This window comes from Apis mellifera, linkage group LG6 (assembly GCF_003254395.2).
Source record: "Apis mellifera strain DH4 linkage group LG6, Amel_HAv3.1, whole genome shotgun sequence".
NCBI lineage: Eukaryota > Metazoa > Arthropoda > Insecta > Hymenoptera > Apidae > Apis > Apis mellifera.
In genome coordinates, this window is record NC_037643.1 from 16,095,671 (window position 1) to 16,117,455 (window position 21,785).

At 27.9% G+C, this 21,785-nt stretch overlaps 4 protein-coding genes across 9 annotated transcripts in view; 1 reads left to right on the forward strand and 3 right to left on the reverse strand.

The window, feature by feature from the left end:
* The window catches only part of LOC550930 (TGF-beta receptor type-1), a 38,671-nt gene extending 29,860 nt beyond the window's left edge, over positions 1–8,811 (reverse strand). Inside the window, exon 1 of one of the 5 annotated variants that reach the window (XM_026441453.1) lies at positions 7,776–8,811. In XM_026441453.1, coding sequence (XP_026297238.1) covers positions 7,776–7,860 — 85 coding nt within the window. In that variant the 5' untranslated portion in view covers positions 7,861–8,811. Of the gene's footprint in view, positions 1–247; positions 332–7,775 lie in introns of those variants that run through there. The other 4 variants (XM_016912686.2, XM_026441461.1, XM_026441454.1 and 1 more) reach the window with 4 other exon arrangements.
* Positions 8,812–9,215: 404 nt separating this feature from the next.
* Positions 9,216–14,944, reverse strand: LOC413356 (UDP-glucose 6-dehydrogenase). 2 transcript variants are annotated; one of them, XM_006570934.3, is made up of 6 exons: positions 14,632–14,944; positions 13,377–13,862; positions 12,194–12,391; positions 11,181–11,627; positions 10,933–11,088; positions 9,216–10,843 (listed from the first exon to the last, which is right to left on the reverse strand). In XM_006570934.3, exons 2-6 carry the CDS (start codon positions 13,836–13,838, stop codon positions 10,667–10,669), a joined length of 1,440 nt encoding a protein of 479 aa, XP_006570997.1. In that variant the 5' UTR covers positions 13,839–13,862; positions 14,632–14,944; the 3' UTR covers positions 9,216–10,666. The 2 variants fall into 2 exon arrangements, with proteins under 2 accessions (XP_006570997.1, XP_006570996.1); XM_006570933.3 differs by having other exon boundaries at positions 13,377–13,847; positions 14,632–14,934.
* A 474-nt stretch (positions 14,945–15,418) lies between these two features.
* On the forward strand, positions 15,419–17,382 carry LOC409528 (60S ribosomal protein L7a). Its single transcript, XM_393034.7, has 6 exons — positions 15,419–15,575; positions 15,928–16,042; positions 16,131–16,280; positions 16,366–16,586; positions 16,788–16,910; positions 17,127–17,382. Exons 1-6 carry the CDS (start codon positions 15,561–15,563, stop codon positions 17,307–17,309), a joined length of 807 nt encoding a protein of 268 aa, XP_393034.1. The 5' UTR covers positions 15,419–15,560; the 3' UTR covers positions 17,310–17,382.
* Positions 17,383–17,508: 126 nt separating this feature from the next.
* On the reverse strand, positions 17,509–21,482 carry LOC550700 (vacuolar protein sorting-associated protein 53 homolog). The gene is made up of 13 exons (XM_623280.6): positions 21,158–21,482; positions 20,571–20,971; positions 20,344–20,464; positions 20,134–20,270; positions 19,632–20,061; positions 19,196–19,542; positions 18,971–19,123; positions 18,781–18,906; positions 18,624–18,702; positions 18,395–18,543; positions 18,155–18,320; positions 17,854–18,000; positions 17,509–17,763 (listed from the first exon to the last, which is right to left on the reverse strand). Exons 1-13 carry the CDS (start codon positions 21,242–21,244, stop codon positions 17,602–17,604), a joined length of 2,505 nt encoding a protein of 834 aa, XP_623283.1. The 5' UTR covers positions 21,245–21,482; the 3' UTR covers positions 17,509–17,601.
* Between the last annotated feature and the right edge of the window lie 303 nt (positions 21,483–21,785).

Genomic DNA, 21,785 nt, shown 5'->3' on the forward strand with positions numbered 1-21,785 from the left:
TGTTACAATATTCAATTAATTAAATCTAAACACATTAAATTTCTCACCACCACATTAATATCTCTATTCGATGACAAAATTTTATCATCGTGAAGATAAAATGCAGAATTAGAAAAATACTCGAATGGAAACAAAGTTACATACAAATACAATTTTTTTCATATTATTATATCGTCTCACATTTCAACAAAACATTTTAGTCTTTTATTCGTTTAAAAACTATCGAAACTATGATAAAAATATTTACTTGCGATGATCACCCAAACCACGAAATTTTCGACTGCCATCTAGTGACACGCGTGACTAGGTTAGGCATTATGGAAGACAAGATGGCCAAAACTAACTAGACACAGATCAACCGATCCCTTCGCGATATTCTCTATCAATTACCTTCCGGAGATTAACGCTGGAGGAATTGTTGGCCAAGCAATAACGCTGTAACGAGACCCGTTCGCCGTGTAATTTATTCGATAGCGGAGATTCGTGATTGGTCGCGTAGCCATCGCGCGATTTGTATTTAGACCTAATTTACGATTCAACAGTATGGCCACGTAGAGGACTGATCTCGAATTCTGCATTCATGAGACCGGATACATGCGTGAATATAAGCTACAGTACAGAGGTCGCTACGTTACTTTGATGCACAATGTTGTAAGCCAATGATGGAAAAGAGAAAAAAAATTATCGAGAAATTGAAGTGGACAAAAAAAAATTTTAATTAGAATAACATTTATAATATTGATTTAAGTTCATTTGTCGTTTTTTTTTTTATATAATTACATTTGTGGAACATAAAATTTAATTTAAAAATTTTAGAATATTTTCTCGACCTATAAAATGACTTCAATTATTCACTAGATTTATCTACGATTATTTAAAATTGATTTTTTCACGAAATTTTGATTTCTTAGTATACATAGCTTTTTTTCGAGGCATTGAATGCACAATAATTTTTTATTTCAAATTTGATTCTGTATATTCCTTAATTATTACGAATTATACAATATTTTGAAATATTAACATTTATTCTTTTAATATCACGTCATAAATAATTAAATTTGTAAATATTTATGCATTTATAGGAAATTGAAATTTGTAAATTAACACAAGAAAATTGGATCGTTTAAAAATAAAATTGTTAAACAATAGCCATAAATTTTAACTTTACGTTTATCGTACATCATTTTAATAATAGATATCGCATCAAAGTTCAATAGTTGCATGTTTATTTTTCTTTTTGCATTTAAATATTTTTATTTTTAATCTTTAATCGATAAAATACTGCAAATTCGTGCAATTCTTCAATTCAAATGTGTTTACTATTTCGACATTTAAAATTGTTCAAAATATTGAGCATACTTTTTTTAAAAAAAAAAAATAGAATTACACGTAATAGAAACTTTCAAAGATTTCAATTTCTACGAAACAGAAAATCTTTTAATAATTGTGTAATTTTAAAAATGGAAAGCAATTAAATTAATTTTTATCGAATAAAAAAAAATTCTAATTTTAAGAATTAATTTACAAAATCATCTCTAGACACAAAATGACCAATTGAATAAAATTGGCGTGATAAATGGTTGAACGTGTTTAGACAAGTAACAGCAGGATCGTTATTTTCTTAAAATTAAGTAGACTAGTTCCGTAATCGTGGAGTATGTTACCAGACTGCTTACAAACTACATTAAGCGTAATGGTTCCGTATTCACGGTTTTAGCCACGCCAGTCTGCTTACAAATTGCGGTAAACATGTCCAAAACTTTCCTTCCTCGGGTATTTTTTTTTAGTTTTTCCACCAAAAAAACTATTATGTTTCTTACAAATCTCCCGCCAAAATAAGCGAAAAATGTCAAGTGGCAATAATTAAATATCTTAGAAACAAATTCTAAATATTCATAAGATTTTAATTAAAATATCTTATATATTATAAAATTCAAATCGATTTCATTTTGCGCAAGATGATAAATAAGGTATCTTTATTACCTGCAAGTATGAAAAAAAAAATCCAAGGAATATATAGGTTAAGTTGAATTGAATAGATTAGGTTAGGTTAAAAAAATTTTATTTCATTTTGATAATTAAAGTGTCTTATATTATTCACGTGAAAAAAGGAAAATGTAATAATACAATTTAGGTTAGGTTAATAACCTATCTTCATATATTCGATATGGAAGAATGATATAAATGTTTTATGCGAGAATTAATTAAATTTCAGGTTAGGTTAGGTTAGGTTAATTTAATCTATGCGATGAGTAAAAGTGATAGATCAAAGACATGCAACTTGGATTATGTTCATTTAATTACTAATTATAGTCATAACTTCATTAATTATAAAATTGGTCTCATCTAACCTAAATGAAATATAACAAAGAAATTTTATTTTCTAATCTTCTAAAAAATTAATCATAAAAATTAAAACTTGAAAAATTTACATTAAAAATAATTATTGAATTTGAATTAAAAAAAAAAAACTTCAATTATTTTATTCATATTTCTTTTTTTTTTAAATATAATTTTCTTGTATTTCTGTAATTGTATCTATAAAAAATTAAAATAATTTCTACATCGTACATTGGTTGATATTCCTCAACCAACAAGGGTCAACTTTGTTTAGGTAAGCTCTCGACATCATCCTCTTAAAACTAGGTAAACTAACGCCATAATCAAACCTGTAAGCATACCACCACACATTTGCCCATGGATTGGATTAAGCTCGTTCATAAGTATTCCAAATGTCCTTTATTTACATTGAAAGACACAAGCTTCTAGAACTTTCTTGATATTCTCTCTCTCTTTCCTCAAGAGATCAAACTTTTATACATAAATGAAAATTTATATTAATTAGATTAAAGAAAATTAAATTCTGACTTGAATTTGAATAATTTTTTCTCTAAATTTTTTTACTCCAATATTAATTTAATAATAGAAATATTTATACTAATAAAATTTAACAGTTTGATCATCAAAATAAATTCACATGCAAAATTTTCATTTTTCTAATCAGATTATGGTAAATGGCATAATCGATAATTGAAATATTTGTATTTAATATTGGATTTAAATAACATACGTATAGAACAATTAATTTTTTTATTATTGATAATCTTTCAATATATTTGCACGTAAATAACGTAATATATCTCTAATTATTTTTCAAGTCAATTAAAATAAATCAATTAAAATAAAAATTAGTATTATCGTATAATTAAAATATCGCAATGATTATAGAAAAAAAATTATTTTATTATCTTAATGAAGCTATAATGTATATGAGAGAGAGAGAGAGAGAGAACAGACTTGATTTTAAACAGACTAAAAGTGTAGAATCAATAATTAAGTAATCATTGAAATTGATATTACTTTGTATTATGTTTACATTCGAATCGTTGACTATTTATATGCTATCGTGAATTCAAATGTTAACGTGTTTTAAATAATCATAATAAGATTTTATATCCGTATATCATTGGTTTCATTTAAACCTATCAGAGGATAAATCATATTTGATCGATCGTCACTTGTCTAATAAACGAATAATTTTGTAATTTTCTTCCATGATATTCTTTCCATATTCGCACGAAATAACATGTCCATGGATTTTGTTCGTCGCTGAGATGCTTAGAGACTCGTTAAGGTCGTTGCCGCGATGCCAACAGCCTTTTTCCCGACCTACGACCGTTTTATCTCTCTGCTCTCCGCTGAACGTTAATAGTCTCAAGTATTCGCGGAATAACAATACGCTCCAACCAACGACCGCCACAGATTCGATTCTCGTTGCTCTGACCACCGTCCACATTTCTGCGTGAAAACTGGGCCGAATAATCTGACAGTATATACACACACGCGCATGCGCGCGAGGCGCTGGAAATACAACGTTTCGAATTCCCATTCGGTGTCGTGAATTGAATCTTTTAAATAACGCACAACGCGATTATAAAAATAAACATTGTCAAAAACTTATATTAACTTATTAGTTTTAAGAAAAGAGAATAGAAAATAATATGTAGAAAGAAAATTCGATATTTTTCTGTATACAGTTGTACAATCTTGAACCTAACCTCTAAAAGTACCTTCGAATGTGTCATAAATTGAATTTTTATATACATTTATTACAATTTGTCAAAAATTTTGTAGATTTGAGAGAGGAAAATAAGAAATGACACGTCGAAAAAAATTTAATTATATTTTTTAACGTATGTTAGATAATCTTGGACCTATCGAAGCGAGACTTAATATTATTTTTTTTTTTTTCTATATAAATTATGTAATCTTGGATTTAATTTCTAAGAATAATTCAACGTTCATATATACAGAATTCTTCTACATTATTATTATTATAATGTTATATCGTTGGAATGCGTGAAAGGATATACAGTTCTCAAGGACAGCAAACTCTGGAAAAAAAAAATAACTAGAAACATTTAGTCCTCGAAGGATTATCTAATTTCTGTTTGCAGATTCGCGTCTCCTAACCTATTTTAGAAATTTAAAATTCGAAATGGGGAGTCATCGATGTTTTTTAACCTCGAAATAGTTCAAGGATCACGATTGGCCAGAACTCTTGACCTCGCGATGATTCAATGAACTTGTTCGGATTATCAAGGCCCTTCAATCTTTCGAGAGATAGTTCGAGGCGTGCTTTATAGGTTTCAGATCAATGTTGACGAAGTTTTTTTTTGATCTTGTAATCGTTTGAGATAAATTCGAACGAGTTTGAATCACCAAGAGATAAAGATAATTAACGAATGTTTTTCAATCTAGAGATAATTGGAAATATATTTTAAAACATTTTTGATTTATTTATTTATTTATTTTTTTTTTAATTAATATTATTATAAATCTTTATTTCCTATTCCCATTAGTTTTATTATTACAATTTTACCAAAAAATAGTTTTGCAAAATATTTAATCGAATATCAAGATGTTAAAAAAATTTACAAAAAGAGTCATCGCTTATCACGAGAAGACTTGCTCAGGCGATAACAGCTTTAAAATATCGAAGCGCGAGGCTGCGATAAACGTAGCGCGAAATTTAAAACGGTATTCAAGCGCCGTGATAAAATAATATCGATTTATGTTTATTGTGCTGTCTTCGTTCATTCGTATCTCTCGTATTCCGACGATTTCTATTGAAATATTGAAGTAAAATTTTAAAATTGTGAAAGAAATGATTATTGTAAAATTGTAATATTTTATAATCAGGACAATTAGTTTGGATTGAAATTAATTAACAAATTAATATATTTATTATTAAAAAATTATCAAATTTAAAATAAAAAATTTATTTGAATTTAAAATAAAAAAATTCGAAACTTGATGATTTCGAATAAAAAAAAATCTTTTAAAATATACAAAATAAATTATTGGAATTCCAGAAATCGTATATAAAATGTTCCAGTGAATGTAATTTTAGAATCAGAATAATTAATTAAATTAAAATTAATTACAAAACATTAATGTTAAATTAAATATTTGAATACTTTCTAATTTAAAAAATAATTATATAAGAAATTCTATATTAAAAATTCAGAATATTTCTGATAAAATAAAAAATTCAAAAATTAATAATTTCAAATTTAAAGAAAAATTAATCAATTCTAAAATAATTCCATTTCGGAAATATTAAATTGAGAAACGAAGAAGAACGAACATATCGAAAACGATTAAAATTATTCTTAAAAAATAATTCTCGAATATATAAAATCACGAACATTCCAACGAAAATAATTTTTCCAAAGAAAAATCGTACTTGAAAAAGGTCAACAGGATATTGAAAGAGGAAAAAAAAAAGAAAAAAGAAAAGAAAAAAAACAGAATGAAATTGATCGTAAAGTATCTTAATTAAGCATCGACGAAGCGGTGAGATAAGAGGCCACGGTGCGGCTAAGAATGTGTTTATAATAATAACTTGATGGCAGAAACAGGCTGGTAGCCCGAGGTGGTTCGACGGTTGAGAAATCAATCATTTGCATACACATGCGTGCCATCCACTTACGCGAAAGATTACGTATCGTCTTGCGAAGACGATTGGATTTCAAAATCGCGAGATACCGGCTTATCGACAGCTTCGTAGTTATGAAAAATAGCTATGCGGTAAAAATAATTATGGCGGCCGAATTGAAATACGAAAGATTTGCGAGATAACACGAATTCTTTTTCACCCACGAATATTCCATCCACATTTGAAATATTTTCGATTCGATTCGATTCGTCGAGATGGAAAATTTTTTCTCTCCATTTATTTGCTTATCCTAATAGATTTTCTTTTTTAACTTGACTTTAATTATTATTTAAATACTTCTTAATAAAACACTCGGAAAATTATCTATAAATAATTTAAATTTATTTTTTACATTGAAAAAAATGACTATAATGATTATATTGGCAATGTATCTAATATAATTAGTTATATTAAAATAATATGGCAAAATATCTTCTGTAACAAAGTTATCGTATTATTTTTTAATAATAATTTTATTTCTATAATTATGAGCTATAATCAATTGCTTTACTTACCTAAGAATATAAGAAAATAAATGCTTTATCATTCAATAATGCTCAGTTAAGTGATTAAATGCTTTTAATAAGGAAAAGTACTCGTTAATTGGTTATACTAGTGTATAATAATAATGTGCAAAATCATACTGAATAGAAATGACGATCAAAATAATTAATCATTGTATCCGAGTTATTTATAATTAAAAATATTCATTGGAAATATACTTAAAGCAGAAACTAATTCACATATCAAATAAATTTATTTAAATATAATTCTCTATCAACTATTTCATAATTGGAAAATTTATATAAAAATAGATCTTCAAACACCAATGTTCGTTATAAACTTTATAAATACCGCGCTTCCTTTTATGAAATTATTTATATAGCGTTACTATCACAAACCACGTGACAAAAGACACATTTACGTATAATTGTCACTTAAACGTTGCGACATTAGATATGCTTGTTTCCAATGTGATCAATAAAATCAATCGTATAAATCCTCTAATTATTTCGAGCGACTTATTTACAGCAAAGATATAATAATTATCGATTCAATAAATACCTGTGTGTTCATTAATCGGATCATTAATCGACAATTATATTAATTAAGTATGCTACAGAAACAGCATTATAAATAACAATAATAGAAACAACGATTAAAGATTCTGATCTATTTATTAATTTTAATACTGGTTTAAATCTTCAATTGTCTTTTCTGTCAATTTAATTTCAAAAAATCAATCTAAATTTTATTAAAACACCTACATGTTTTTTATAATTATAAAATCTACACTTTGATTATAATGTTTAGCAACATCAATGTAAGCAAGAATCGAGAAGGATATGTTAAGAATATGTGAAAGAAAAGACTAACACACATGCAAGCAATAACGCTGAAAAAAGAAATCTTTGTACATCAATTGTTTGCGAGACGGAGAGAAGCTATATAGTTTGCGCCGATTATATCCTTCCGCATACTCGACGAACCTCGTAGAATAAGATTAATCGGCCCTTCTGTATAAGCGTACAGTATCGCGTTGCTTATGCAACGTTACGCGGTTGGGAAAGTAAAAGAAAGAGAGAAAGAGCGGGAACAACAATCGGAGACAGAAGACAGAAAGAATGACAGGCAGGTGGACGGATACGGATGGGAAAGAAAATCAACTCGCGAAAAGAAGATAGAAAAAGGGATAGAGAATATAAAGAGAGAAGTAATAAGAGAGAATGAACGAGCGAGAGAGAAATTGACGGGTAATAGAAGCATTACATACCGTCCACAAGGCATGACGTGTGGAATAAACAGAGGAGCGCCAGAGCGAGAAAACTCGCTATGCCGCCGTCGCACGCGCCTCTCATCTTCCTCCAACTTTTCGCCTCGTGATCGTCGTGATCGTCGTTGTCGTCCCGTTGTCCACGGCCTCACTGTTCTCTCGCGAAAAAAATAATTTTCGCGAAAGCGGCCGTAGCTCAATGGCGACGACAGTAAACGGCGGCACGAGGATCGCGATCGACGTAGCCACGGCGGTGTCTCGATGCCCGGAATATCATCTTCTTGTCGACGTGGGGCTAAGGCGAAGTTCCCCGTCGACGGAACACTTGTCACCGTTGATCGCCGCTCGCTCTCATGCGAGCACACACGCGTGCACAAACGGAACGCACAGTGGTTCTTCGTTACTCGCTTCTCGTGTTGTTTTCCCTTCGTTCCTCCTCGCGTCCCGCTCTCATCTCGTAACTCGTGGTATTCGCGCTAACGAGGTCCCTCCTTTTTCTCTTTTTTTATCTCTCCCTCTCTCTTTCTGTTATTTGTCGTTTTCACGTTTTTCAACACGTCAATGATTGAACACAAACTACACAATTTAACACCACGAACAATCGACGGAAACGAAAGGTTATTTTTTTTTTATGTTCGGTTACTTTACACGAAGAGCCTTGTTGCCCCTCGTCGTTTACGCCGCGCAAGGCAAGCCGCCATTTTCCTACTGTGCTGATAGGCCCGGCCTATTATCCCTCTTGGCCAACAGAAAGAGAGGTTTCGCACGACAAGGAAAAAAGCAACAGCGAACGAAATGATTCACTGACAATTCGATGAATGGTTCGATCTCGCGCGAATCACGCGGCACCAACTCTTTGACATCATCGTTCAGCTTGTTAACGTAACCTCTAGAGTACTGTCACGCGGACCACTCGCGAATTTTCACGGCAAACGCAGAGCGACTCGTGCTGTTGCTACTGCTGCCGCTACTGCCGTCACCACCGCTGCTGCTGCCTCTGTTCCTGCAACCGGTAGTTCGTTCAGCGGCGCCATCGCTCTTCTGTGGCAGGGCTGTAAGTACCAGTATCGATACTATGAATTTTGAAATTTTTTTTTAATTTCTAAGTTTTAATGTGTGCTTTTTATAATGTATATCTATTTAAATTATAATTTAATTTTATAATAAATTACTGACTTACAGAAAATAATATCATAAATTTAAAAATATTCTTATCATAATTATATTTTTACAAATATAATAATTTGAAATTTTTATACAAAAATTAAAAATATTATAATATTATTAACAATTACTGTGTAAAAGAAATTTCAAAATCAAATAATTTTTTTCATTCATTTCATATGAAACACCGAAATATTTATCTAAAGATGATAAAATATTTTACTTTAGGAATATCAAAGGAATATACTACATACATACAAACATAAACGAACAATATCAAATTAAAAAATTTTCTATCAAATTTATTTATAATCTTATATATATATATAATTATAAAAGTAAAGGTATTGTTATTTGGAATAAATGAATACTAAATTATTTGCTTATATCAGTTTCTTATAATTACATACAATGAAAATAGTTCTTGTAAAATTATTTTGAATATTTTAATTTGCTAATTTCCTAATTTTTTTTTTTTTTTTTATAAATGGCATTATTATACAGAACATTTTGATATCATATATCAAATATATGTATATTTAGTATATGATGTAATATACTAAATATAACATTGATATTATTGCTTATTTTTTTCCTTTCCTTTCTAATGTTACTATTACAAAAAAATTATTTAACATTATAACATTACAATATAATTATAATTTTCGTAACAAAGCAAAAAAAACAATTTTTATAACTTCATTGCATTTTTAAAAATAATAGTATCATTTAGAATAAATCATTTATATCACTTGTATCACTTATAAATACTTTTAAATATCGTATAAAGAGAATACATAATATACATTTAAAATCGTGTGAAACTACTAGGAAAAGTTTTCCAAAAATGCAATAAAGGAATATGGAAATACAAAAAGATAAAATTATAATAATGTTATACAATTAAAAAATATGCTTTTAAAGTAGAGGTTGAAAACGAGGAATCAAAAATTATCCATATTAATCAGAGTTGTTTCAACCTCTATTTTTGAATTAAAATACAACATATCACAATAATGTATTAACAGCAAAGAATTCATTTGCAATATTTTTTCATACGTAATATATATTGCACAAAAAATCGAAGGAATATTCGAAATCCGTTTCATTTTTTTAAAAATAGTATTATTTACTATATATCCCATAAATGCCCATAATCGATAAATTCACAATAACATTTGCAGCATTAATAAAAAGTGATAAAAATAATACTACATTACGTATCGTCAATTAATACGATAATTAATACATACTTAATATATAATATTAACTGCATATCAAATTATGTAAGAAACATATATGAATATTTGATCCAACTGACGTTATTGATTATTACATAAGTCACGACGAGCAATATGTATCATGTACGATACGATATTTTCAAAACAGCGTCATTTGTTTTCAATTTTTAATTTTAACTTCAAATCTTCTTTCAAAAAAAAAAATTTAACCTTTTAAAATCTTGCGAACCTTTCACAAATTTGAAAAAATTGCAAATTAATTCATTATTACACAATGCCTTTAAAACAAAGAAATACTTTAAGCTAAAATGTTAAACTCATCATTGATAAAAGTTCATAAATTTTAGAACAATCCAATTATTATTATATCGTTCACAAGATTTTAAAAAACGATTTATGAATTTATAATTAAAATACAATATATGCGAAATTAAACATTTTTCGTTTTTTTTTCCTCTTTTTTACGATAACCTACGTTAAACATTGTTATATCTGAGTTTGACTTCCCCATGCTCTCGAAAGCACCGTTCTCGTAATTCTCTTACCAATAGTCTGTACGATGAAACCGATTTTTTGTAACTTATCATGATCCAATATTTTTCTCCCATCGAAAATGTACGCGGGTTTCATCATGTTGATGTAAATTCGTTTATAATCTAACTCCTGGATAAAAAAAAAAATCAAAATAATTAATCAAGCTTAAATTTACATTTACAAAATACATTTATGCAAGTAAATACATTGTTACCAACCACAAACTCGTCCCATTCTGTACACAGGACAATGGCGTGTGTACCCTTCGTAGCGCTATAAGCATCTTTGTAAATATTAATTCTACTTTTCACGTGTTCTGGGTCATTAGTCACGCTTGGATGCGTCAAATCCTCGACAATTTGACTTTCCTCAACCTTGGGCAAAGGCAAGAGAAAGATAATAAAGAAGGAACGATATACACACACACACACACACACACACACATATATATATACACAAAGTTCACCTTGGGATCGTATATATGAAGCATGGCTCCCTCGTCCAGCAGCGTCTTGGCAACGTGAATGGCGGGTGATTCACGCGTATCGCCTGTATTTTTCTTGAACGCGAAACCTAGCATCGAGATCCTCTTGTCCGTGACGGTGTTGAACAAAGACTCGATTACTTTAGCCGAGAATCTCGATTTTTGATACTCGTTCATGTCTATCACTTGTTGCCAATAGGCGGCAACCTCGGGCAGATTCAGGCATTCGCAAATGTACACCAGGTTAAGGATATCCTTTTGAAAGCAGGAACCGCCGAATCCAACGGACGCGTGAAGAAACTTGGAACCTATTCGGGAGTCGAGGCCAACCGCCCGTGCAACCTCGGACACATCCGCGCCTGTCGCCTCGCACACGGCCGATAGGGAATTTATGCTCGATATACGTTGTGCCAAGAAAGCGTTGGCGGCCTGAAAAGTAATTAATTTCAAATAATAATTGCGCAACGATTTTTTAAATATTATAATCGAAGAGATAAAACTGTAAATTATATATATATTAATTAAATATATATAATTAAAAATATTATATAAAATTTATATAATATAAATATATAATTATATAAATATTTATAATATTTAAAATATTAATAAATATATGTAAATATATATATTATATAAATTATATATAATTAAAAATATTATATATATATATAAATTATATATATATAATTAAAAATATATATAAATTATATATATTTTTAAAAATTATATATATATTTATAAATTATATATATATATATAATTAAAAATATATATATAATTTATATATATATAATTATATATATATATACGCACACCTCGACGTGACATTTTGAAAAAAAAAATACGAAATACGTGACGTTATCTGGCAAACAAAATTTTACAATCGTTAAACAATGATATGATATCTATACCTGATCGCCAATATATATCTGTTGTAATATTTGTTGTAGATATAATATGAAATATTCTTTCTTTTTTTTTTTTTTTTTTACCAGTTTTGATAATTCCGAGCTCCAAGTGTTCGTTGTTAAAATATTCTTCCTTGGAATCCAATGCTCGTAAACCTTGCACAATTCCTCGATGGCCGCCTGCCCTTCCGGCGAATCCTCACCGCCGATCAAAACGCGATCTGCGTTCACCAGATCCTCAATGGCGGTTCCCTCCGCCAAGAATTCTGGATTTGATAAGATCTGGAAAGGAGAAAAGAATGTATATGTACGCAAAAAAATTTTCCTGTTGCTGTTGTGTCGCTTCGCATCACGATTGCATCGATGATGTCAAAGGACGCGCAACAAATAATAAAAAAGACCGGTTAGTTGTGAAAGAAAGAAAGGTCATATGATGATATATGTGATGAGCGAGTAACAATTATACAATAAGATGTCTCTGTCTATTGGCAGACATAAACTTAATGGTTTATTGAATCAATTTTCCAATAGTTCCAATAGTAGTATTAATAATGCGTTAATAATAAATTAACTAACGCTGAAAAAAATATTAAATTTATACGTTAAAAATTATCGAATTTAAAATCTATAAAAATAACTAACGGAACGATTATGTATTTAGAGAATTATTCTCTTCTCGAAAATATATTTATTTTTATAATTAAAAAAAAAGAGAGATTAAATCGTATTAGCATAATCTACAAATAGAAAGGAAAAAAAAAAAAAAATATTAATCAACATGCGGAAAAGATGCATCTGGTATGCGTCTAAAAATAGCTGGAAAGGGTACCGTGTAATATGTCTATTACGAGCAAGGAGAAACTGTAAATTTTCTTTGCTCTTATTCCACCACGATATTGAGTCCATTATACTATCTATCTACTCAATCTTTACTTCTAGAATACACAACGGCATATCAGAAGCCAGCCACGTGGCATTCGAGTCATTACTCTCACAAGACCATTAAATCTTCTCTACAGAGAGCAATGAAGAGAGAGAGAGAGAGAGAGAGAGAGAGAGAGAGAGAGAGAGAGAGAGAGAGAAGAAATTTCGAGGAGATCAATTTATACTTTCGACAAAATAATCGACAGAACTTGAAATTGCATTTCGATTTCTTCGTGCAATCTTCGTTGCGTGTATATAATCGATATACAAAATCGATCGAATTGTAATTCCGTAATTGAATACGATTAAAATAATCAAATTTTCATAGCGGTACACTATTTACCTGACACGATACTCCTGGCTTGTGATTGGCACGCAAAATATTCATTATACTCTCTGCAGCTCTTACTGGAACCGTGCTTTTTTCTACAACGATTTTATTTCCCGTCGCTATTTCCGCGATCATTCTGGCCGCGCTCTCGACGTACTTCAAATCAGCTGCTCTTCCCTTTCCATTGCCGAACGTTTTCGTCGGGGTATTCACCGAAATGAAGATTAGATCCGCTTCCTGGATTGCAGTTTCTATATCCGTGGAAAAGAACAAATTCTTGCCGCGACATTTGCGCACCACTTCATCAAGACCTGGTTCGTATATCGGCAATTTCTCCGAGTTCCATTGGGCGATCCTCTCTTTGCTCTTGTCCACAACGGTCACTTGAATTTCTGGGCATTTCAGAGCAATCACACTACACGTTGGTCCACCCACATATCCAGCACCGATGCCGCAAATTTTTCTGATAGTCATATTTGGTACCTATCAATCACGCAACTATTGATCGTTATCTTTTTAGAGAAAAAAATTTCTTCTTTCATAAGTATAATTACATTGAACATCTATGGATATATTTTGTAAAATTTTTAAAAAATGATTTCGAGAAAATTGTAACGTAAGTGATTATGTGTAATAAAACTTGCAAATAATTTTACAGATATCCGACATGTAGATCTTCTAAATTGAGAATCATATTGATAGTTAATCTAATTGAATAAATCGAAATTAACTAAAAAAATATTTCTTTCATTTTACACTGCTTTTTTGTATTTAATTGTATTAAAAATGTAACATGAAAAATTAGATATAAGGAAATAAATATACAGATAAATATAAAACACTTTATTACTGTTTTACTGATATATGAATTTAATCAAATTATAAAGGTCTCAAAAATTATATAATAATGTATTAAGTAAAATTATTTTAAACATTTAATTCATTAATTTTTTAATTGTTTAATATATTATATTGTAAATCATTATATTCATATATATATCACTAGTAATTCCAATAAGAAATATTTTCTAATGATTCTACTATTAATAATTTGTAATTAATGTAAATTTAAAATAAATAAAAAGCAAAAGATCAAGAAAGAATATATTTATCACGTTTTTGTCAGTAACCATTAACGAAATGCTACATTATGATTTCGAAGCACTAATGATTTACTAGCTTTAAAACGATAGAATAAATGAATTTAGCTTGCAATAAGATTTAAAATAATATAAATTAATTTTATTTAATTTATTATTATTATTACCTGTAGCTACTGCTTCTAAATTTATGTCGAAATAGAAAACGAGCGGCTTCCCAGAATCGACAGTAGGACGGAAGAAAATATTACGATAAGTCGAAAATCACTATTCATTCAGTTCACGTACTGTCACGAACACATTAATAAACAAATGTTTTTTAGATTCCAAATATCAACGTTCATGACAGATACGTTTTATAAACGAATCGTCGACACATTAGGAACACTGACATAGCCGCTACGCGTTCTTTACAGAAAATACTCTCAACTGGAGACGCATAGGTCGCACGCGCGGTCTCTGTCGTTACATTCTCGTTGCTAATGAATTCACGCATGCGTGTTTCGACGTTTTCAACTTTCTACTGCATCTTTCAAATTCATAAAACTATTGAGATAAGCAAAACGTTTTTACTTTAAATAAAACACAACTTTCTTTTCATACATAAAATTTATGTTATTTTAATAATAATACGTAACATAAATCCATACATTGCATCTATTTATTGACAATATATTAATATATTTCTAATTAATTTAATAAATTTAATAATTATTCATATTATATTTTCTGTTTGATAAATAAAATAATGATTTATATAATACTTTAAATTGTAAAGCAAATTCTAAAAATATAAAGTGAATTTCTTTTTAGAAAAATATTTGTAAGTTATTTAAAATAATATTTTAATTATTTTAGAAATAAATATTGAGATATATTTAGAAAATTCAAAAATAATCATTATGTTTCCTCTCTATATAAATTAGTATATCAAGATATTATTTGTTAAATGGCATTGTGGTGGCGCTGATGATGGCGCTGCTATATGATTCTTTCTTTACGTTCTTGGCGGTCGTACTTTGCGTTGTGCTAAGCGAAGTACAAACTTTTATATCCTTTGTGATATAAAGGATCCGTTAAATTTTTTATTAAAACGATGGTTCAAAAAAAGGTAAATTTAATAAATTGTTAGATAAAAATAATATTTCCAATGATAATGATTTATTATTCTGAATTTTGATGGTTAGAATTCAGCATGTCTTGGATATGCGCTATTATTATAAATATGTTTCTCTTTCGTACATTTTATCATATTAGCTATTTATTTAGTTTATTATTCAATACGATTATTTATTGACATAAATATATGAATTTTTTATATATGTGATTTTGTTGATACATATTTTCATAGTAAAATTAACCATAATGTTTTGTATTGTGTTACTTTGTGTTTATGAAGATAATGTGTATTAGTATTTAGTAAATAAAAAATATTAATATATATATTTTTATAATAATTTTAGCCGAAGAAGAAAGTTGGAAAGAAAGTGGCAGCTGCACCACTTGCAGTTAAGAAGGTTGAACCTAAAAAACAAACCAATCCTTTATTTGAGAAACGTACTCGTAATTTCGGTATTGGTAAGTAAAAAAAAATAGATAGTTTAGATATATAATTTATTTATTACGTAGTATTAACTTATATTATTTGTAATAATTTATTACTTAGGACAGGATATTCAACCTGCACGTGATCTTAGTCGCTTTGTGAAATGGCCCAAATACATTCGTATTCAAAGACAAAGGGCAGTATTACAGAAAAGGTTAAAAGTCCCACCTCCAATCAATCAATTCACACAAACATTAGATAAACAAACAGGTATATTTATCTTATATTTGTTATGTAAATAAACAAAAAATTTGGGAAAATCTGATAATTTAAATTCATCTATTTCATGTTATAGCAACACAATTATTTAAAATGTTAGAAAAGTACAGACCTGAATCTGCTGCTATGAAAAAAATGAGACTAAAAGCTAGAGCTGAACAAAAAGTTGCAAAGAAAGAAGATACACCAACAAAAAAACCTAATGTATTACGTAGTGGAACAAATACAGTAACTACACTTGTTGAACAAAAGAAAGCTCAACTTGTAGTAATTGCTCATGATGTTGATCCAATCGAGGTATATATTTTTTTTCAAAATATTATAAATTCAATATTTTATTGTACAATTACAATGATGCTTGAATTTCTTCGTCTGAAAATAAATTTAATATAAATTTTATTTAAAAGATGAAATACTTTTCTGAGTAAAATGGTTCTATTTGTAAAATACGTATCATTGTATTGTTCTTATTCATTGATACATTATTTTTTATTTCAGATTGTTTTATTTTTGCCAGCTCTTTGTCGTAAAATGGGTGTACCTTATTGCATTATAAAAGGTAAATCACGATTGGGACGTCTTGTTAGGCGTAAAACTTGTACTGCTGTAGCTTTAGTACAGGTAAAATTTTTTTTATATTATTTATATTATTTTTATATAATTTTTTTAAGTTATTTCTATAAAAATAATAATTCAAAACATGATGAATTTAAAAAGAGCCAATCCAATGATAATATTAGTGATATAACTAAACAATATGTTACTGATATAATTTTATTAGTCCTATTAAATTTTAAATTAGATTTACTTTTAGTAATACATTGTTTTTTATTTTAGGTGGATTCTGGCGATAGAGCAAACTTTGCAAAACTTGTTGAGGCTATTAAGACAAACTTCAATGATAGATACGATGAAATCCGACGTCATTGGGGTGGTGGTCTCTTAGGCAGCAAATCTGCTGCTAGAATAGCAAAGTTGGAAAAAGCTAAAGCAAAGGAACTTGCACAGAAACAGGGTTAACATCTACCTGTTTATTGAATACTATTTACTATGTATAATAATAAAATAAAAAACCGAGGTTTTTGTTGTTTTATATGTTTTATACAAGACCTTTGATTAATTTAGAAAATTTGGAGAATAAAAATTATTAATACAAAATAATATTAAAAAATTAAATTATTAATGAATTTTATACAAAAACAATTTTATTGAAACAAAGTAAGAGAATTATGCAATTTTAATATTTATATAGTTACAATTATATTTAATTTGAATATGTACATTACAATATAAGTTTTACTATAAAACATATTCATATTCTTTTTTTTATTAACTTTTCCAATCTTTTTATTCGTCCGGCTTCATGTTCTGGGCTATCTTGAATGATATGACTCCTAATATCATGAGAAACGTCTGTATTCTCAGGTTGCTTAAATTGTTCTAATAGTAAAACTTGTTCTGTTTTTTTCAGACCCTATGAATTATTAGAAATTTAATATAAATGATAAAATCTTAATTTTAAATAAATTTTAATAATAGAAACATATAAAAAAATATTAAATACCTTCATATCCAATATCTTTTGAAATTCTGGTGCTTGTAAATCTGGTAGACGTATTCTACATTGTTTTACAAAGTCTTTTGGAGATTCTATTGGAGACATTACAATTTTAAGAATCATTTCAGCACTTGCCATGCCTTTCACTACTACCTATTTTTTATAAAGGATAATATAAAGATATAATTTTTCAAAAGTTATATATTAATATATTATATAATAATATATTAATTTTAAATGAAAATTATTAATTCAAAATATCATGAATAAAAATTAATTAACAAATTCTTTAATTATAGAAAATTACTTTAGTATATGTAGCAGGTGCTTTTCTTTGAACTTGATAACCTGTTGATGGAAGATCTAAGAGAGCAGTTTTTAACATGTGTACATCTAGCAACAATTGTTCGGCACCTACGGTATTTAATGGTTTACACTTATACAATTGTTGTACTAATTTTATTATGAATGAACTGCAAAAAAAAAAGTTTTTTCATTAATTTTTATAATAATATGAAATAAATTCATATTTTACTTTATTCCTTACCTTGCAAATTTTACACAGAGTTGAGTAAAATATTTTCTACATGAGGATAATCTATCTCTGATAGTAGGTATCGTTTGTCGAAGATGTGCCACAATAGTATTAACATAATTACTTTGATCACCAACAACTTCTATGGCACCCCACTGAACCTAAAAATTATGAATACAAATGAATAAAATTACTTGAAATAATTAAAAACATTAAATATAACAAATAAATGAATAAATACCTTTGTCATTGCAGTTAATGCAGATTCACATGCAGATTCTAAATCTTGAACAAGTAATTGTATACAATTTGATATAACACTATAAATAAAAATAATTACGAATATTATTAAAAACTTAAATATCAAGTATTTATAAAAAAATTTTTATAATACATACTTATGAAAAATATCTTGTTCTTGAGACAGATTAATTTTTTCTGCATAACATTTATCTGTTTTTTCTCGTAGTTTTTCTTCCAATTGTTGTGTTGTTTCTAAGCAATATTCAGCAGTTGTTAATATACTGAAATATAAATTTATATAATTTATTATATTAATTAAGATATTTCTAATTAGCAAACCTTTACCAGCATATACGCGATTGTTCTTCTTTACTAAATCTAGTGCTTTCACCTTCCTTTAGAAAACTTTGGAAATTCTGTATAAAACCTGATGTTGAAAGATCTCGAAAATCACGTATACTACTCATACTGGTAGCAATTCCCGCACTACCCCCAATTCTGTAAGAAATGTTAATTGTGAAAAATTATAAATTTAATTAGTAGACTCATAAAAGTATCTATTCTACTTACTTAGGTAAATTATTTTGCAATATTTTAAGAGCATATTCACGTAAATATTTTTGAAAAGTTTCCGCTAAACTTAACATAATTGAACCTGTACTAAGTTGTGTACATTGTAACATACATTTTTTATAAAATACAAACAGATCTGCACACGAGGATAACACACTACTAGGACCCTCAATACCATCACTATCTTTAGCACCAGGTGGTTGTGTTTTAGAATCTGATACAAATTTATCCATTAGATCTGCCAGATTACGATCTAAGCTTTCTATATAAATATTTAAATATGGTTCAAAACATCTTCCTATGAGATTTAAAAATGATGATGGTTTTGGTTTCTCATTTTGTACCTGTTTTATAATATAAAAGTTTAGTACAAAATAATTTAAAATATAAAATATTTTTATAATATAATATATATGCATTCTATAAATTATACTTGTTCATTTTGTTCAAATGGATTGCCTGGAACTTTATTATCAGTCATGTCTGTAGTATTTTTTTTATTTCCTACATCCAAATTTTCTAAAGTAATACCACTAAATCTTTTTGCTAATAATGATTCAAAATTACTAGTCCTTTGAATTGCATAAAGTAATAGTTTGACATCTATTTCAGCACGTCTCTTATGCATTAATTTTGTAAGATCTTCTCTTGTAACATGACAAAATTGCACAGCAATTCGTTCAGATATTTCCCAATCTTGAGGAAAAATTGCACCAAATTTTGATTCAAAATCAAATAAATGTTTCTTTATCCAAGCATAGCGTCGATCTATTTTATCCAACCATGCAAAATCTTGATTTTCATCAAAGAGATGTGCATATTCTTGTAATTGAATACCTACGAACCAGGTAAGGAGATCTTTCCTTATAAAAAAAATATGAGTTATTATATTTATATTTAAACATCACAAATAATTAAATTTCTAATAAACATACTTGACTTTAGGATCCAAAACAGACAACACTAAACAACCTTCTGTAAGTTGATTAAAATATTTTGGATTTTGACCAGAAAATGCTTGTTTAAAATCTGCTGTAATTTGTTGAGCCAACTCAACATGTATTTGACGTACCTTTAAATTAAAAAAAAGATATATTAATAAAAAAGAGATATTTTACTGTTATAAAAATTTAAATATTACATACTTCGTCAGACAATTGTTTTACTTGAGGTATATCCATGTAACTATTAAAATGTTGCATCACTTCCATCACTGCTTGTAATGGTAAAACAATTTCACCATATTGTTTCTTTTGTGTTAATACTCTATAATAAAATTATAATAACATATAAGTACATTAAATTATATTTATATAAACTATATTAAATTAAATTAAATATATTTTTGTTAATAAAAATTATAATACATTACTTTAAAGTATCTACACCTTCCACAAGCATATGTAAGTGATTCAATGCTGTTATTGAGGCAGTGAGATTTCTTTTAGCAAAGTCTAATTGTTTAATATCCCTTGTTATTTCTTTGACAACTTCTTCAGATTGTTCTGCTTTATCTTTAATATCTTTGATATGCACAAATAATTGTTTTATTACTTTCTGTGCATCTTCTAATGCTGCTCTTCCATCTTGACCTACATTTGTTTGTCCACGTACTACAGAACGAATTTCTTTGTCTATATTGCGTATTTTTAATTCCATATTATTTACTACATCATCTATATTCGATAGAGACTGTTCTGTTGGGAACAATGAATTTATATAATCTACTACATTAAAATTTGGTTGGTCCAATGGATCCGTACTAGGCAAAACCTAAGAATTAAAAGGTATAAAAATTATTTATTTAATTCAAAGAAAAATCGCTAAAATTATTTACAATTATTTACACAAAATAAAAGAAAATGAATTGTAATGTTTAATAAAATAAGAAAACATTAACTACTTGTTAATGATGAATGACAATTATTAAATATTTTGACAGTTTGTTATTAATCTAACCTGTTCAATGACATTTTGTACATTTGGTGGAAATGTATAAATAGTTGAATTTAAATCTTCTAATTCATCATCTTCGTGTCCTTCCATTTTTTTGTTTATATATTAATTTCAATTATACAACTAATAAATATTTCATTCTAAATGTATTTGCATAAGCATATGACATATAAAATGTTTACGTGAACACTTCAAACCTACAACGTGAAAAAAAACTTTTATGCTGTACTTGTTGCGTATTTAGGTACATTTTTTTCACTGTGCGATGCAACGTATTAATTATTTTTGTCATAGAAATAAGCAATGATGACTCATCCGATATATCTTATATGTATGTTAATGAATATCATTGTAGATGAATCTACTATCTGATATATTGTGTACGAATATAATTTATATTTAATATATTATAATTTGTAATAATAATAGAATATATATATAATGATATTTTTTTCTTATAATATAAAACAAAAAATAAATTCTTAATAACATAAAAAAATGAATTAATTTATTTTAAAAATTAATTACAGTACTTTCTTTATTAATATGAATTTTCATAATTTATTTATTAATATATCAAAATTTATTTCATTAAAATATTATAAAATCATAATGCAGTGTTTTAATCTTA

Bases quoted from the DNA above. Each gene is read 5' to 3' on its own strand.
- LOC413356 (XM_006570934.3), bottom strand. From the start codon at position 13,838: ATGACTATCAGAAAAATTTGCGGCATCGGTGCTGGATATGTGGGTGGA. The intron at 12,392-13,376 runs GTAAATAGTGTA...TCTCCTTTCCAG, and splicing joins AGCCAGGAGTATCGTGTCAG to ATCTTATCAAATCCAGAATT. The intron at 11,089-11,180 runs GTGAACTTTGTG...CCTTTGCCCAAG, and splicing joins TTCATATATACGATCCCAAG to GTTGAGGAAAGTCAAATTGT.
- LOC409528 (XM_393034.7), top strand. The intron at 16,043-16,130 runs GTAAGTAAAAAA...TTTATTACTTAG, and splicing joins TACTCGTAATTTCGGTATTG to GACAGGATATTCAACCTGCA. The intron at 16,281-16,365 runs GTATATTTATCT...TTCATGTTATAG, and splicing joins AACATTAGATAAACAAACAG to CAACACAATTATTTAAAATG.
- LOC550700 (XM_623280.6), bottom strand. From the start codon at position 21,244: ATGGAAGGACACGAAGATGATGAATTAGAAGATTTAAATTCAACTATT. The intron at 20,972-21,157 runs GTTAGATTAATA...TTTAATTCTTAG, and splicing joins TACAAAATGTCATTGAACAG to GTTTTGCCTAGTACGGATCC. The intron at 18,001-18,154 runs GTAATTTTCTAT...TATAAAAAATAG, and splicing joins CACCTGCTACATATACTAAA to GTAGTAGTGAAAGGCATGGC.